Below are 19,361 nucleotides of genomic sequence, written 5' to 3'. Positions count from 1 at the left end.
GTTTTCAGATAATTTTCATAGAAAGGCTGAGAAGAAAATTTGCGCGCTGCGTGGAGTCGATTGGTTCGTGAGTGTAATTTCAAATGTACGAGTTGCATTAAAAATATATTTATTTGACGAATTTATACATGTATCAAGATTTAAGTATGTTTTAATAAAAGTTTATCTGATTAAATTTAATAACAAAAATATTTTAAAGACGTTTTTAAGATATTTTTAAGATATCTTAGAACATCGTATGTTCGCTTTGGGAAATTTCCGTTAAATAAACAGAAAACATGAAATGACGATTCCAAGTATGGGTCGAATATTAATTCCAAGCCAAATTTACAAAAAATAAATATATTAAAAATACATATATTAATCAAATTACAATCATTTTATAATTAGCTTTTTTTATAAACATCAAATATGATGAAATAGTATAAATATGAAATAGCATGGCATAAAATTAGTTTCTTAAACATTGCTAATCTTTAATAAAAAAAAAAAAAAAAAGGGAAGAATGTATGTTAAAGAGAGAATTTAAATTAATCAAAAGTTTAAAAATTTGAGCTGACATGCTCACGAAATCATAAATTTATTTGAGCCGTACGAATATTTTATTTTGTCTGACGATACGTCTCTTTGAAAGAAATTAATCGCTTGCTTAAAAGTTTTTAAAAGATCGGAAGTTTATTGATATAGGAAAGAAGACATTCGCGATGAATTTACACTTTATTTCTTACGTTATGTTACACTATAGACAGGCTTTTTCATTCGCGTATGTGTCTATCCTTTGGAAAATGGCAGTAGTGCTCAAACGTACGTAGACCCAAAAAAGATGGCAGTAAATTCAGCTAATCTCGCTTCATCAGTAGCGCTTAATGACTATAATGCGTACGGTTTGTATGCCAGACATTGTTTCGGTTCATATTTTGGATACTCATCGAAAATCGAAGGAGAAAAGTGAATCGGATTGTAAATATGATGCATACAGTACCTCTAATGATATTCAATTTTCATATAATTATTAGCAATGTAAAATTGTAAAGATTTAGCCCGTGAAACTAAATTCTAAATTCAGACATTAAAAATGAATTTAAAACTGTTTGCGCTCATTCCCTTGCTCTTGCTTACATCAATTCTAATACCATACATATTAAATATTTGTTTACCACTTTGTTTCGTAGAATCAGTCCATTTGTTTTCATTCTGCATCAGGACGATACGTAGGGATTAGTGGAGTGATTTTAATTAAAATATAATTCTGAATTTCAGTTGAATTTTTACCTCCGATTCACTGCTCGTATTTTCTTTACGACGAAGCTACAACGTAGCTACAATGTTCTGGAGATTCTAAACATCGATGAGACCTTCCTTGGAATATTACTGGCACTGGTATGATACCTGCCTTCTGACTCTTTCGTCTCAGGCATTAGCAAAAATGTGCGCAATCGAATTTCCAATCCAGGCCTTCATCGTGAATGTCTTACATTTTCTCGTACTGCCGCACAACGAATAATTTTTGGGTCTTTTCGCATCATATATAATGTTACACAATGACAAAGCACACTGAGACACTGCGCCAATCCAATAGAAAAACAATATCGTTATTGTGCCGTTAGTATTCACAGATCGAAGGGACGTAGAACCGCGCAAGGATAGATCCCCGTTTGCCTTGCGGTGATTTTTTTTTTCATTCTCGTCGTTTTTACTTTCCTAGAACTCGCTTGCTAGCAGGTAACGACTCGAAAATTAAAATTTTTTTTTCTTTCTTCTTCATTGATTATAACTTTTATTTGTAAGCGTAGTATTTCGACTTATCTAACGACTAATCGCGACCGCGTTACTCGTCCGCGTAAATCATATTGCGCAATTGCGGTAAAAAAACAATGACGATCATGAGCGACCGGTGCGTGGAGAGAAGCTAAAACCATCTATCTAGTGGAGATGTAATGTTGTACTTTGAATTATCATAAATGTAAACTATGCTACTTTCACCTATATAATACTCGCTGCTCTAGAATCAACTGTTAGAATTAACTGTTGACGCATTATTCTTTAATTTATTCCGCGTTATACGTAGAGGCAAGTAAAATCTATATAGCCGCGAGAAATGCCGCAAAAATTTAAATATTACAAAAGATTAAAATCTCGGTCTGCACGAGGATATGAAAATTTAAAATCTTTATCGTTTATATCGAGATGGTCCCTGCGGGATTTTAAATTGTATCGTATATATTATTCCCTCGTCTGCGTATATATGTATATAATTACAAAAACATAAAGTTCCATTTCACTACAATTAGATTTAAAATTGATATATCTCAGATTTCGTATCGTACTAACAAAATGTATCTAACAAGTGCACGGAAATATATGATTTAAGAATCTATATGATTTAATAGACATGTAATGGCTATATTAGGGGAGCTATTTTCTTTCTTAATATTTACGGAAATCTTAAGAAATGATATTGAATCGATCGTCATTTGATGTACAAAGTTTAAATTGGAACAATAGTAGCAGAGAAGACAAGCGTTTTGTAGCACCCATTATACTTAGAGCATAGAGTCGCCAATAATATGCATAGAATATGAGTGTTTATACATATAATAACGTATGTTAAAGGATATACAAGAAAAATTTAGTTACAATTCTCTGCAAGCAGAGAGGCGCGCAGAAACGTGTGAATGTGAAATATAAATGTGGAAAGTATAACGATTATATACAATTATTAAAATCGATGAACGTCTAAAATAATAAAGACGTAAGTTGTATTTACTATTGATTACAATCTGCGTGGATTAAATGATATTGACTTCATAATTTCGCGATTATAAGTATTTAACAACCCAACGTTACAATGTGCTACGCAATCGCACTTGATATGCTTATGATATATTGCTCTGACTTATAAAATACGAATGCGAAATAAATAAATAAATAAATACATCATACAAATAAATAAATAAGTCATGATTTATGTCTAAGCGTTTTACGGCTAAGCTCTGGTACAAAAGATCTAGAGTTAATTGAGGAAAGTATGTGATTCGTGTTTGACGGACGGACTCGTGCAAAGGAGAACCAGAATTAGGAATATATCACGTATCACAAGCGAAAACGTCGACCAGTCCAGTTCATCTGCTTGCCCATTCTTTCTACGCTAAAGACGTTAATTGTTCGGCGATAAATCTTGATAGACTCGTCGTATCCACATCCGCGTTATACGTTGAAGTGGTCGTTACAACTTCACTCTCTCGTTTGCACGACGCCGCACAACTCGCCGTGTTAATATATCGTCTATTTGTTGCGTAAAAATACAGTGCCAGTCGATTTGCATATATATAAGAAGCGGTAGACTCAAAACTCGGAACGTGAAAGCACTCGCTACGTGATTGATATCCGCGCAAAGTAACATTTCCCTTAACTGGAAAGATGATGTCTCTACATCAACGAGCATATTGATTCTAAAGATACTTCAATTGAAGCGAATTCATAAATTAAATCTATATCAAGCTCAAAGGCGACACATAAGTCATCAGGCGACAGAGTTATCACAACATATTGCACATCCGTATCCTGTACCAGTTAAGAGCAAACAAAAGATCGAAAGTTTCTAGCGTCGGCTAGAAAAGGCTTAAGATGATCGAGCCTACCGCTTGACGTAATTTAAGATTAGGACATAAAATTCCGTTTATTTTGAAAAATACTGTACACAAGAATACCTAAGGCGCGTTAACGCTCGCGTTCCTCGCCTGTATTGAAGCTGCGACTACATATGATAGAATCGATATATTTCCGCCGTAATAAAGAGGAATAAACCGGACGATGACAAGACTGGGTAGAAACAGGTTGGAATTGATCTTTTCACTCGATAGTATCCCTTCTCCTTCGGTAAAAAGCGTAAAATTACTTGTGTGTTCACCTCTTTAGAAATCGGAAGAAACCCTTGCTCTTATCTGGCGGTGGTGCCATCAGCATCGGTACTTGATTTTTGTGTGTAATGTGAATCTGTGGCAAAAAAAATTTTTTATCTTTGTATATAATTTAATTCGTTAAATATGAAGACATAAAAAAATTAATCAGTGTTCCATGATGTTATGATGCATAACAAACTTTAGACTAAATATTTATTCTAAATAATTGTATAATATCTGTAATTAATTAAATGTATAATATTTGTCAATTAATTTTCAAGCAGCGCAAAAAAATCTTAATTATTTAATACTTAATAATATTATTTGTTGAAGACAAAATTTAGAAAATTAAAGAAAATATTATTTTTATTCTCTCGCTAAAAAAACGTTCGATAAAATTTTCGCAAAGAAAGAGCTCCCTGCTGATCTCAAAATATTTGCCACGAATATTTTAAATTTGTTGTTTTGCTTCAGCTCACCGTGCAAGGACCCTGCATCCATGGTTCGCCATCGATTTGCATGGGGAATCGTTTACTCGTGATGATGGTGACGCTGCTACATTGGGCCAATCTTCTGCCAGAATGTCGGAGTCCGGTCTTTACTTGACCCATATGCAAGCAGTTCTCCAAACCGATTACTTCTATGAGATTGTCTCCGATGTCTGCAGACAATAGATAAGTATTCGATATTACATTAAATATTGTACGATCCTCCTGCGCGCGAATATTATTTCGTTCGCGAAAAACCGATTATCTCGCTCGTGTTGAGCTCACCTTGAATAGCGGCCGTGAGATCTACGGAATTGAAACTACTGGTACTGAGTTCTTTGTCGGGTCGCTTTTTTCGTTTACCAAGGCGATGCCGCGTGTGATGTTCGCCCCAGAGATTCGAACCACCGTGAGTGAAAGGAATGTTTAGTAATGCGACTCCTTGCAGGGATGGACCGTGCGCCAAATCCAGAGGCGTACCGTCGCACTGCAATCGATGAAATGCATGTAACATCACGAATTCCATTGATTCCGTTGAACTGATTGATTACGTATTTGGCTGTACGTATTCGGGATGACGTTAGAACGGAACCGGTTGATTAATTCTTGTTCTGCCATTTGGTATTTGAATCTCGGCTTTATTCGACACTCGATATACTAATCCGTTAATCAAACATTACAAAATATTACATATGCATGATATATGCGTATTAATTAAGCTATGCTTACAATTATTTCGAGATCCTCGTGGAGATTTTTACAACTGGCAGCGAACTGCTCCGTGGTCGCGTATTCGAAGTACCACAACTTGTTTTTCATTCTGCTGTTAAACTTCTCGGGATTTTTCTCTCTCTCCATGTGAAACTTGACGCAAATAGCGGCGTCAACGCCCACCGAGAAATAATTGTTAATGATATTATACGGTATAGTATCTTGATTCGATTTCTTCTCGTCCTTTTGATCTAAAACTTCTATTTGCCAGCGATCCATCATCACCTGCGTCGCCTTTTCGATTTTCTACAAATTGTTTAAACCTCATAACGTAACGAAGCTACACCCACACAGTGTAATTAGACGTTAGAGAGAATAATAAAACATTTCACATTTTACAGACGTATAAAAATACGAGAATGATAAAGATTTTTTTATGAGAACCTGCATATATTAGCGTATTACTGGTTGCTCTACCTTAAGCACTTTGTGTACCGCTTCTCCTTCGTAACCACCACCCCAGCGTAAGCACCTGGCAAGATCGTTGCCTGTACCGAGAGGTATAACGCCAACGGCAGGTTGTGTTTCAAATTGCACACGATCTGAATGAAATAGTCGTGAAAGCAGTGATTACAACATGCGGTTTAACATTAAATTATTAGTAACCTATTAAAGCAACATCGAAAAGCAATATCGAAATGATGAACTTATTATCGTGTAATCGGTTAATGGAGGTCTATTAAAATCCAGGCCATTCGCTGGTTTATGCTATGTCGATGAACCTATTATCGGATTTACGTGCACGATTAACAATTAGCACATAATATTGCAAAATTTATTCAAAGCACCCGCTTTTATGTGCTGCCGTTACATAATTGTTGTTCATTTCACTCGCGCGTTCTCGACGTGAATTTAATTAAATATACATGTCGCAATTAAATCGCGATGCATACCCATCGTTTCCAAAACCCAGCCGACCGTCCCGTCACCGCCGCAGCAGATCACTTTAAAATTCTCCACATCCTTAAACATTTGCAGGCCTTGCATGGGCCCGCCGATCGCAAGATTATGGACCTGCCGAGGATTCAGAATGTATTGAAATTTCCGTAACATTCGCTCTCCTTGTCGGCCGCCCGATTTTGGATTTATAAAAACTAAAAGCGGTGTCGTGCCCTCCGGTGGTGTGATTTGAAAGGACATGGCTGGCTGCTGATTCGACGAGCTACCGCAGCTCAGGAAAACACCCTATTAAATTCATTGCGTTTATGTCAAAAAAATGATATATGGTATTCTATGCATTGTTTCGTTTGAAAGTGTAGTTTCCTTAATTTTTATTTTTTCAATATTTTATGATTTTTAATCACTTTTTTAAATCAATATGTGCTTTGTAAAATTTAATTTTAACTATGTTCTAAGTTTTATGTGTGTGTTTGATTTCTGAATATTATTTTACAATCCAAGAAAGCTCAAATTATAATTTTTCTGAATGATTAAACATACGAGCGGTTTTATAGTTTATACTTGTTTCTTCGCGAGAGACGGTGGTTCAGTGATAAGAACAATTAATGCGAAGTATTATATCGCACTTACAGAGCTGACCGATGAGCTATCCTGACAGTGCCTGCTGCCACGTTTGCTGTCCCTTGACAATGATCTTTGTCTATCCAGTACAACGGGACAAATTGCCGTAGGTGGAAGGATGTGTACCGCGTGTTCGCCGAGCGTACATTCCGCTCGTACTTGCGACGCACATCTATTGTGCAACTACAATATTTCCATGTAGACGATTAAGGATACTTACTCTCGCTACATTATCGTTTCAATGAATGAAAATTATGCTTTTCTAATGCGCGTATTTGAAATTTTAGTTAATCATAAATATATAAATTATGTTAATCATAAAATATATATATATATATATCTCATAATCATCAAAAAATTTACTTTCATCTGAATTATTCAGTCAATCGCATTAAAGGATTTTATATGATAGGATTTTATATTTTATTGAATAATTTATAATAGAATGCTATTTTTAGAATATTTATCTAGTCAAAAAATGAGTTAATTTAGCTTTCAAATTATATATTTTAATATTTAATATTTATATATTTTAATATTTGTATTTTTTCTATTTTTTATATTATCACGGGAATATATTTTAGACGCTTTGGATAATGAATACAATCAATTAATTATAAAGCGACATGACACACTTTACATTCCTGTGTTAGTGCTAACTTGAACAAAAAAATACTCACGGTTAATTGGCACCATCTGCAGTGTAAGCCGGTGATGCCATTATAACTCTTGATAGTCTTTCTGCATTTGGAACATTTTCCATGACAATTACCTTCGACCCAATGATGAGCCATTGTTTGGGACGTCTTCTTGCTCTTGACATAAGTAGCTATGCAGGAGGCTGGCGCTCTTTGTACGCATCTCTCGTGCACCGTGTATTTGCAAACTGGTTTGAGAAGGAGGTCTTTATTATTCAACGAATTCCATGCATTCGCTGATTTTGAATAAAACCGCGCCCGTTCTTAAAGCAGTTGGTCACGTTCTTTACACGATTTCGTTTTTGCAATCGCTACGCTGATTTAAGTTTGCTCTGGCATCGCGAACTAGAGGTAATGTCAAAGATTTCTTACTTACAGACGCAACAAAGTCCTTTCTTGCCGAGGCCAACCAACATATTTAGACAGAGATTGCAGTACGCGGGTTTGCTGAAATGTTTCAGCCTCCACAAATGATTTCCATCTTCTTTCACGTGGGAATCCAGACCCAGAAGAACCAGCAGAGGTATCGTCGTGAGGCCACCTCTTTTCCACTCTTCCAGCGAAACCGTACCATCTGCATCGTAGTCAATCTCTATCATCATGTCTTGTAAAATCTAAAATAAAATTACACTTTCCACATATCGGTCTCATCCCAAATGCACAGCTAATTTCAAAAAATTCCTTAGATTTTTATTGATATCCACTCAAAACAGAAAAAAAACTATTAATTGAATCGTAACAAGAAGAAAATAGTTTAATCTTGCTCGTTAGAAGCGACCTTTGTTTCCACTTACCGGCTTCAGCTCTGAGACATCCCAACCGAGATACTCCGCGACATTCATCATTTGATTCACGATGCAGTCCATTTCCTAGATACACATGATAATGATATTAGCAACAAAGGTAAAGATAATAATCGTTGCATTGATCGCGCGTGTTGCATGACACGTCATCATTAAGCTATGTACAACTCGCGTAAATACTTTGAAATATCGGTCATCTTTTCAGGATGTTTCATAAATGTATATTAAATTATATTGTAAGTCTAATACATTCTTTATTAAAAATCCGTATCCCTTCCTCGGCGAATTATTTGCCCTAGCTGAACAAATGCGAACGAAAGCAGCGGCTCTGCCGCATTTTCATTTTCGTCTGCCTTCCCTATCGGTTCCACTATCGGCAACGTGAATATTTATCGGTGCGGCGCACAATTTGTATACCGCGATATCAATGATTTATTCAACATGGAACACATTATGCGGCGACCGCCGTTTTCCCGGCATCCTTCTTGGCCGTAATTTCATGTCAACGCATAAATCGTGGCCTCCGCGCTATATATATATATATGTGTGTGTGTGTGTGTGTGTGTGTGTGTGTGTGTGTGTGTGTGTGTGTGTGTGTGCATCAATATGTACGCTCTATATTTAACCCCTCATGTCTGAATGACAAATGCATTGAATACCTAATGCCATAAACAATTTCGCATGTAAAACGCTTATTTTACCTTTCTGAAATTGTAATTATCGAGATATAAAATCAGAAATCAATGTTCCGCGGAGTTTTAACATTCCGCGAAAATTCCATCGCAAAAGGTACATGCTTCTTAATTATTTGAATGTAAAAATGTTTTAATCGAAGTCTTGAATTATGCTGATTATACTACTCTTTATTTATTACTATATCACGTATTATTCGTAGAAAAAAAAAAATTGAAAAACATTTTCGTATTACAACGTTATTCCGATGTAGATGCATGATAATTGAATAATTAAGTAATATCGTTATACATTATAAGCCATTTTCATATCGTAACAATAGTACATTAGTCAACTAATATATAATTTTCTGGTTTTGTAAAAAGGTCAATGATGCGCGTCACCAAAGCATCGGAAATTACACGCGTTCTACGTAATTCATGGCATAAGGTACATGTCAATTGACGTACCTGTTATGGGTGCGGCCAACAATATAGAACAAGTGTATTTATCTCTTCTATTAATATCAGCCAGAGCTATTCTATACCACCATTGTTACTTAAGCAGCAAAGGTCAATCTATTTTCACCGAGGAAAAGTCAGTTTCGCCGACATAAATTGGAATAGAAATTATCTTTCAGTTAACCGATTTTATTCATCCGCAGCTCGTGATTTTTCTCAACATCCCGCGATGATACGACGTTTATTTAATCTCCATATTATTAATATACGACACTACATTATAATTATAATGTAATCGTAATATATAAGACTATGTGTGACAATTAACAATGTTCGCTTAGTACCAGCGACATTGTGTATTACGTTGCGTGCACGTGTAAGGCATGCGTGATAACGTTAACTGATAACGATCATTCTTTACTCACGTTCGTGTCAAGGACGCCGTTGCCATCTGTATCATACAACCGGAACATAACTGGAAAAAAAAAAAAAAAAAAAAAGGATTATTGAGTTAACGCAAGCCGAAATTGCCGCGCAACAAGTTGCAGCTGCACTACAAGTCCAGGCGGAATGGACTTGTAACAACTGTGGCAGAAAATCGAGAATGACTGCCGGCCGACACGCGAGTCCCTCTCGTAAATTTTGTCTATCAATCCCGCTTTTTTTTCCTCTTCTTTTACATGTTGTCTACAATTTTTCTCCGAGAGAGCAAAATATTCGATTGCTTAAAACGATTGCGTTCTTTCAAACTTTTCCGCAGGTCGAAAAACAAATTTATGTAAAGACGATTCGATTCCTTTGGTTCTTGTTTATTTTAACGTGTGCCGTCATTTCGATACATTCTAAACGCACGACATCACGCCCTTTTTATCTTTCTACGGAAGTACTTTAAAATGTTTTTCACAAAAGGCCGAAAAAGTTGCATGCGGAAACGTTTTAATAAACTCCACATCCGGGAAAGCGGCTGTGCGATTTTTGTGAGAAGATTAGAGTCTAGATTTTTGAGCCTGGAGATATTCACGATGATATTGTGTGTAGATACTCCGCAAAACAATTTTTCACTGTTCAATGTGCCACATGCACGTGAAATATCGCTCTGATAATGTTCCTCTAAAAACGACCGGGATTTCGTGATTTATGCGCGGGCATGTTTTTTGATTATACAGGAAACAACCGTGTGACCATTATAGCATCGATCGGCTATAGAAAACAACATTGGTCAGTTTAAAAGCATCGTTGATCATCCGCTAATGAATATTATTTGGCACAAAAGCTGAAGGGAGTTTCGCCGATTCCGAGATAATTGTTGTCTCTGTGGCAATTACTTACATTCCAGTTTATCCTCCGGTCTACCGGCTTCCAAGAGGGAAAGATAACAAACGATGTCTTTGAGGCTGACTTTAACGGACTGGACGTCTATTGTGCTTTGCTTTCTGACAAGATGTCTCATCTCTGGAAAAACAGAAATTTATTTTCAACTTGATTTCACACGCTAAATGACTTGTTTTTTATCGATCGATAAGCGCAACATGATTTTAATATAGTATCATTCATACTGCATTATTGAAATAATTCGGATTTATATGTTGCAACTCATAAATTTATAGTAAATATTCTAGAATGTATTAATTTCAATATACATATGTGATGTATCAGATAATTATAGTTATACAGCAAAATCCTAATTTTACTTTTCAAATATTAAGGTGACGTGATCTTTTAATTTATCAGGATATCGTCGATATGAATAATCCGTACAACGATCGTAACCATTTTCATTTCAACGGGGGGTTAAAGTAAATTTTCATCGGAATTTTCCTTGACGTTGCATTTCGCGGAAAGATTGCTGTTAAAGTACCTGCCCGTCGAGCATAAAGTGAGAATCGCCAGACTTACAATATGACGGATCTGTCCCATATTTCGCGGAAAATTCACGATGCACTTGGCGTTAAAACGAACGGAAAATCCGGCGCGATTTCGGTAGAATGGCCGAGTCGTATTTTCCGATAAACGATCACGCGGACTTGAATAATTGTGCCTAAAAGTTTAAAGAACCTGTTGCTTCGACCGAAGCAGCACGATTGTCAATATGTATAAGCGATGAATTGAATTTATCATAATAGATTGTTAGAGTTTAGCAACGGCTCGAGACAGGTCGACGACGTCTAGCCTGTATTTCTGGATCGCCTATTTATACCCGAACCACCGTGTAGCTCTACGTGAATCAACGCGGCTTTACATCGATTGGATTGCCGTTAATAAAATTTGTTTTTGCTGTCACAATTTCGAAGTTCGAATTGCCGGGAGACCGAAACTAATTACGATCAATATTTTGAATAAATAAAAATCCCGTGAAAGCTATCGCTTGCTCCTGGAAAGTCGATAGAAAGTTGAGAGAAAATACATTTTCCATTTTTACAACACGAAGAAATGGATTTATTAATATTTAACACCGACTTTAAATTCCTGATCATTAAAATCATTGATTTGATTAATGATCAATTGAGTATTAATTTTTTTTTTTTTTTGGAATACAATTTACTAGAAATCGATATATCTATATAAAGATGTATATATTCTTATCTCAAGAGAGTCATCAACTTCGAATACGTCCCATGAATATATGATTATGTTTTCCAATAATAGAAAAATTAGCACACGATCTCCCGATAGTTTCGATTTCTGTTCTTATTTTTGGACGATATCACGTGTCTCGCAGGAATAATTTCATACGATGGTGAACAAGTTAAAAATAAATTTTCGCACGAGACGATACGTCGCGCGAGCTAACATAGCGTCACGCGTTTTATCCGTCGTTTTTTTTTATTTATGTGGGATAGTACATTTTTTTTATGTTCGAATAATCCAATCTTTTCCAACTGAAAATCGCGAGAAAGCATTGGTAACGACACTTGGAAAAAAAAAAAAAAATTCAACAACGAGAAAACACGACGTTCTGATCAATTGCGTACATGACGATTAATCACCGTGACGTTTAGCACTGCTAAAACTTTGAATAAATCTACTAAATAATTTTCCATTGCGATGTTTATATAAATCCATATTATTTACCGATACTTCGCGTAAACGAAGTACTTTTTCTCTCGCAATAATTTTTGTTTCTTTTAACGATGGACAGCGGATTTCATCAAAATTGGAGACAATTTCATAACCGTCTCTCTCTGTAACTTTACTTCTTGTTTTAGTGAAAATTTATGATTATCGCAAGTAACGAACGAACTAATTATTACATGCTGCAACATATCGGTTATTTGATTGATTTTGCATAATGAATTAACGTGTTCGTAATTGACTATATATACACGTGGATTAAAAAGAGATCTGCGAACATTGTTGTAAATATCGATTATATTTACATATACTAAAATTTTTTTTTTTACTAAAGCGTGATAGTAAACAATTTTATGTGAATCTATGAAGATCGCGAAACGCTATCTCACCTTCCTTTAGCTTGACTCCCGACACGTTTGGTAACGATGGACATGACTGGACCATTTTCCTGTCACTACTAAAACGACGAAATAGGGAAACTTATCTTCACTGAAACGGATTATCCAATCTCTTTGTGAGTGCGATGTTTAACCAGAATCGAATAATTAGTTTACCCGACTGCTCGAGTCGCGCATCGACGTCAACGTGCGCGATTAATGATTTAGCACTTGTTGCTTCTCCTGCGACTGAAGAGTCACTGAGAAACGTGGCCCCAAGGAAACTGGTATCATTCTCTCGCACATTCGTGACGTCATATATACCGGATGATACCGGCGATATAGCTATTTCGGTGACACATGTGCATGCGCTACGCAAACTTCGCCTGCATGCCGCGCGAATAATTCGAAGCGCGCGCTGTCCCACTCTGTGCTATTCTGGGATCGATATGGCAGCAAATTAGTAGTAGTTCATTAATAAAGGGAAACGCGAAATGACGTTAGATTCTATCCTCGCATGAACGGCGCTTTTTTATACCTTTCGCATTTCAAGTGGTATTGTCGACTCTTGGAGAAAAATAGAGTATCGAATAGATAGGCATTAACAAAATTAGAAATATGCATGGAAGGAATATATACATATGGAAACATATGTGTGTGTGTGTGTGTGTGTGTGTGTGTGTGTGTGTGTGTATGAAAGAGACAGATTTTTGTAAGATCTCGTCGTTGATAATGCGGAGTCGTTGAATTTTATCATGTATTCGAACGAATGGAATATTTCCGTATACGTCGGTCGAAGCAATTTTTCCACTCTCTATTCTCGTCCTCCTCATATGTTTTTCACATGATGTATTTTATGACCCTTTTTATTACGAGACGAGCACCTGGAGGCGACTATTCATCTTCTGATTCATAAAAGACAAGACCGTCGAGTCTGAGGCTCAGCTTAGCTCAGCTCAGCAACAATTTCAAAATGGCTCGAGGGCCGGTATAGAACTATCGAGACATCGATTCGTCATAACCCTCTATTTTCGGATCGTATTTGATGTTTTCCTTATACTTCTCACGAGTCACGCGTGTACCGAGATATGTGCGAAAGGGATTTAACTCGGGATTTCATCTGACTTCGTCCGACGACGTATTCGATGCGGAAGCGCGCACGTGTTTTTCACGAGAAGACGATAAGATCAGACCCCGTTCTTCAAACAGACCCGGAAATAGAATCGGATCGGAGTTTTCTCAATCGCGTACACAGCCTCCGGTACGTCATGACATCTCGCGAAGATCAACCTGTCTTTCGTCTTTCGGCGTACGTAGATTGTCATGTGAAACCAGAAAATTTAAAATAGCAGTATCCATTTCCTGCATCTTAGGGATGGCGCGCGGGAGTTTACGCGCACGATCGATGGCACGATCGGCCGCAGACTTGAATAAATATTTCTCTCAAATCCATAACGTAAGCACGATTATTTCCGTCACTTACCGGCGCGTCTTCGTTTAGTCTAGACATAAACACCCGGTTGTTGATGTCTCGCCCGAGTAATTTGAATCGATTATTCTTTAACATGTCACGCGCAGTTGAAAAATTAACGGGCTGATCGCTTTTCGATCTTTGGAGCCTTTCCGTCAGTGGAACTATCGAATTTCACAAGAAAACTCCAATCAAGTCGATCAATAAATCGATAATTTTTTCTATTAGCAACAAATATTTCTAGCAATGAAATCATTTAGATATGTATCGAATAAAGTACGAGATATGTTCAGCGTGGATAAAAATAACGCGAAATTCTATGATGAAATTCGCGGAAGCGCATAATGAAGGAAGGAGATGGCTGCGTCGATATCGTGAAAGCGGTATGAAAGGTGATATATATCTCTATGGTATTGCGCGTCGCTATTTTTTTCGATTACGCCAACTGTCCCTCGATATGGTGAAGTACACTTCTGAAAGAGATGTCACGTCCCTCTGAGCCGTAATTCACCCGGCATTACGATCTCAAGTTTTGAGAGAGAGAGAGAGAAAGAGAAAGAGAGTAGGAGAGAGAAGAGAGAGAGAGAGAGAGAGAGAGAGAGAGAGAGAGAGCAAGCGAGAGAGACAGAGAATAACGCGCCACTGTAAGATCGATGGCGACTAAAATGGACCCTTTGTCATATTGCTACGACGCGATTTCTCGCAAAAATGAATTCCACATCGTGCACCGAATTTCACGTACGCCGGAAATCTTTTAAGCGGCACGATCTAACATTCTTTAATCCGGCATTCACGTAAAGCCATACAGCTGCTCGAGAAACTTTAATGCAGGATATTCTTGAAGGAGGAGCTCTCGATCACGAAAAACCGATTCTTTATCGAGAGCTTCTGTGAGCTGTAAGCTTCAAGTACCTAGAGTAAGAAGAGAGGAGAGCAGGTAAGGATTACATCCAAGTACGAAGGCGCAACATCAAAAGGAATGGCGCAACATCAAAAGGAATGGCGCGCGCGCACGTGTGTTGGGATTAGTCAATTTAGCAAGGAATAATTTCCACGTGAGAGAGAGAGAGAGAGAGAGAGAGAGAGAGAGAGAGAGGGGGGGACGGATGAAAAATGTAATAGCGGAGAGATTAACGCATAATCGGAAAGGTCGAGCAAATCCGAGTGGAAATCCATTCTGCAATAATCTCAATGGTGAAACACAGGGTTCTGTGTTTGCGAACAGTATTGCTCAATGTACCGTATGTATTGGATTCAGCGATTGCCCCTACCTTCCAATTTCCCGTTGTTGACAAGGAGGGAATTGTTCGACTTCCTGGATGAATTACGCGACATTTGGCTTTGACTTGGACTGCTATCCGTGCTCTTCTTCTCTAGTACGTCGTGACAGCTGTACGACGTATGGGTGACCGTTAACATCGGATGCACGCTTCCTGAATCGTCCATGTGATTGCGTGAAATACAAGAAAAACAAACAACATGATCGATCGACTCGAAGCAAGTTGATCTTGCTTCTGTATACGCGGGACGCAGCGCCTTGAAAGATTCATTAAATATTCGTTACTCGATGGTCCGAACATCTAATGTTCTCGGAGACTATACTTTGCGTCTTCCGAGAAATATATCTATTTATACGGGGCCTCCCGGATTTCTCCTTTTCGTCTTTAATAAGGGCATTAAGCCGCAAAAGTTATTTTCTGCCTTTGAGCGAAATAAACAAGAACCTTTTTTTTTTTTGTTTCTTCTCGACAAATACTTATCGTCTACGATAAATGCATTATTTAGAAATTAGAAAAATATATGCATGAGATTTCACCAAGTATATTTTTATAAAGTCCCTATAAATCAACTCGTTAAAACATCACAAGAAGATTCTCGCAGTTAGAGCGAATTTATTTTAACAAATGTGATGCCGTCAGCGCTTAAAGGAATCTTCATTCAAAGCTCCTTTGGATCGGATCGATTGTTATTCGTCCGCCATTTCGAAGCGAACAATAGCATTCACCGATATATGATGCAGAATAAAAAAAAAAAATTCAAACCATCGGAGCTGTCATTTTCTTTCTGCCTGCTGCTGACCTATTTTGTCCAATCGCAAGAGTATTCGTTTACCGTAAAAATACAGCCTGAGAAACGGAAGCCCCGAGCGCTGCCGGCACAAATCGAGAAGAAAAATATTCGCATTAAAATAGTATTAATATATATCGAATATTTGTATTTGAGAGTTGATTCTTCGACGGCGCATTTTTTGTTACAATACTTATCAATAAAATTGTATTAAATATTAATATCATTCATTATAATTCAATTCTTTTGGAATTTTAGGAAAATCTTTAACATTTTTAAAAAGCTGTAGTTCTAATAAAATAACTTATATTTCCATGTTACTTTTTTAAAAATGCGGACAGTCTACGGTTACGTTGTGCATTCACATTTATGAACATAATGACGTAATGATCTAATAATAATCGTGAGAAGTAACGAACTGTTGTCGGAAAGGCAATCGCATGGCATACTTTACCCGTTCGCGTCTTGGAGATTTCGCTTTCCGTTCTATGATGACCTAGCGCCTGCAATTTTTCCGTAATTCCGTGAATTTTGTCGGCCAACGAGGATCCGCCGTGGCTCTCCGTGGAAGCTCCGCCCGGCCCGCCGGTGCTATTAACGTTACTGCTGGAAGTCGTGTGCGATGTAATTGCGGCGCAGGCGGTCGTCGAGGAGATCACGGCCATCTCCTGGGAAGAAGACCAACAAACGCGGATAATACGAGGCTTTTAATTCCCGTCGTGAGCGCGCGCACGTTTACGAGGCTCTCTTATTGTCGCTTTTTTTTATGCCCGCATGACGCGACACGCTTCCCTGTCCCAACGTGATGCTAATATTGCAACTGCAATGGGCGCCTCCGTAGCTTGCAAATGCTACTCGCTCGTAATTTCTCTTTCTCCCCTTCCCCCTTCACCAATTTGCGCTCGCGACTTATTTACTCGCTCGCAGCAGCAAAGGTCGTAATTCCGACAATCCTTATTAGGATAAGCATAAGCAGCGACACGTACCTTGAAGGCTTTGCCGTCCACTCCGCGCGAACCTTTCCTGACGAACGAGAGGAAAAGATGCCGACACAATTCATCCGGTGTATCGATCTCCAGATACGAATTTAGAAATTTGCGGAAACCCTCGTAGTCGATGTCCTGAAATAAGCAAGTACAGAAATAAAACGCTATTTATTGCGTTTCTTCAGGGAAGAAAAAGGCTTAATATAGAGCGAAATGAAAGCGTAGCTTAATTTTTTTATTAAGCTATGCTCTCGTTACATAATTTTCTATTATCTTGCACGTGTTATTAGATAATAAACTCTGTACGTGTTATATTGAGTCTACTTTGATATCATGTGTTAAAGAGATCCGTAATTAAAACAGAACTTGATGTACTTTTAAACTATATAATCGTATATAGTTAAACTATTAGCAATAACTACCGGAAAAATTAAACGGCTTGGCGATCAAATTTCTGTTTCGCGTTTTTTTTTTTTTTTTTTTTTTATGATCGATCGTCGCTGTTAAAAAGTATTTCACGACTACCACAAAAAAAAAATCGTTGTTAATTAATCCAATATACATAAGCCGCGTGTTCATTTCGATTCTGTTCGATTTAAATGAATTCCATTCAACGGAGTATTAAAGCCCAACGAAACGTGACGCTTCTGCTGATACAATGAATCCCGCCAAGATGCACATTTCGCAAATTGACTGATTACAATTACATCCGGCGACGCACATTTAGATTCCGCGCGTTCTAGATGGATCGATAGTTTACATTTAATGCAATTAACTATGCTCCGTTGATTGCTATTCATGGAATTCGTTTCACCGAGATTGCGCGTATTTAGGCCATGTCTCCTAAAAGCGGTCTTTTCACGAAACTATCCGAAGCTTTCAAATAGTACCAATGTTCTCCAAATACGTTCGACGAAACGGAAAGCTGTATAAATAATTGTTGAACAAAATCACAGTTATTTCAGAAAATTTCTGACCGAGCTTAAGTAATAACAAAGCAAACTACAAGCGATGTAAAACGGTTATTGAATATTTCTTTTGAGACCACAGTACGCGTCTCGTGAGTGAAAAGCAATGTTAAAATATATATTGATTTTAAGCAACATTCAATTTTTACCAAACAAAAAGTCCATCGAATATGTGAATGTATTTATTGGATAGAACGTAAATCAATTATCTTTATGTAACTATCTACTCGTTGCCATAAAATCGATTGTAATTGAATAAACATACAATGGCTGCAGCTGTTCATGATAACTCAATATAATTAAAATGACGAAATACATAAAATGCGAATTTACTGTTGATTTTATCGTTGCGCTCATTATAGATATGGATCATTATAAATAAAATGGTCCAGTCGGAACACATATTCATAAATTATTTGTTACGAGCTGCATGTGTTCCGTAAACGATAATCGTACACTGAGAACTAAATAGCAGTATAAACAGTTGTAAAATTGTATTACGCTACAGTTAATAAATGTCGGTCACCAAACGTCACGAAAGTGTACTAAAAACCCGGAATATTTCCGCGCAGCCAGTTCATTCACTTTAATTAAAGCAGGAGCCAATTAAGCTGGGTGACGTTCGCTGGGACTCTCCGGGTAGAAAATTAGATAGAAACGCGGAGTTACGATATCGCACGTGACATCCGCGACGTGCGACGGACATGCGCGAGGGCGAAATTCGCGCGCATCTTTGCTCGAATTTTTTCCGAGATCGAGACAAAAAGTTGACCAATTCCGGAGATGCACGGCCTACATTCGCTCGACCGAATCTGCATAGATATTGGGTCTATCAACCACGAACACAAGCGCGGATCCGCCCCCAGCGAAAATTCATTTAGCACTGGAATTTGTGCTCCACCTTGTAGAATCCGACTGGCGTAGGAATAACGGAAATGCGATCCGGTACACAGAGAGAGAGAGAGAGAGAGAGAGAGAGAGAGAGAGAGAGAGAGAGAGAGAGAGAGAGAGAGGAGGAAAGTTTCCGGCTGGCCTAGTAGTTTTCCGCTCGATTAATAATCACCGATTGACTACCGCGCGATATTATCTATTATTCACTGTGAA

General features: G+C 37.6%; 1 protein-coding gene across 2 annotated transcripts in view; it reads right to left on the bottom strand.

Annotated features, from left to right (window-relative positions):
• Positions 1 to 649: 649 nt before the first annotated feature.
• Dgk (diacyl glycerol kinase 1) overlaps positions 650 to 19,361 on the bottom strand; it is an 86,036-nt gene continuing 67,324 nt past the window's right edge. The window contains exons 4-18 of one of the 2 annotated variants that reach the window (XM_011633872.3): positions 17,290 to 17,424; positions 16,758 to 16,971; positions 15,508 to 15,669; positions 10,646 to 10,768; positions 9,742 to 9,791; positions 8,175 to 8,249; positions 7,757 to 7,994; positions 7,363 to 7,568; positions 6,692 to 6,865; positions 6,055 to 6,346; positions 5,579 to 5,703; positions 5,120 to 5,407; positions 4,676 to 4,877; positions 4,382 to 4,563; positions 650 to 3,996 (exon numbers count right to left, since the gene is read on the bottom strand). In XM_011633872.3, the coding sequence (XP_011632174.1) occupies positions 3,907 to 3,996; positions 4,382 to 4,563; positions 4,676 to 4,877; positions 5,120 to 5,407; positions 5,579 to 5,703; positions 6,055 to 6,346; positions 6,692 to 6,865; positions 7,363 to 7,568; positions 7,757 to 7,994; positions 8,175 to 8,249; positions 9,742 to 9,791; positions 10,646 to 10,768; positions 15,508 to 15,669; positions 16,758 to 16,971; positions 17,290 to 17,424 (2,556 nt within the window). In that variant the 3' untranslated portion in view covers positions 650 to 3,906. Of the gene's footprint in view, positions 3,997 to 4,381; positions 4,564 to 4,675; positions 5,048 to 5,119; positions 5,408 to 5,578; positions 5,704 to 6,054; positions 6,347 to 6,691; positions 6,866 to 7,362; positions 7,569 to 7,756; positions 7,995 to 8,174; positions 8,250 to 9,741; positions 9,792 to 10,645; positions 10,769 to 15,507; positions 15,670 to 16,757; positions 16,972 to 17,289; positions 17,425 to 19,361 lie in introns of those variants that run through there. The other variant, XM_025217511.2, reaches the window with a different exon arrangement.

Source organism: Pogonomyrmex barbatus, unplaced genomic scaffold (assembly GCF_055798465.1).
Source record: "Pogonomyrmex barbatus isolate J1 unplaced genomic scaffold, ASM5579846v1 scaffold3, whole genome shotgun sequence".
In the NCBI taxonomy this organism is placed as follows: domain Eukaryota; kingdom Metazoa; phylum Arthropoda; class Insecta; order Hymenoptera; family Formicidae; genus Pogonomyrmex; species Pogonomyrmex barbatus.
Note: the sequence above shows the minus strand (reverse complement) of the source record. Positions and strands in the feature narration are given on the sequence as shown.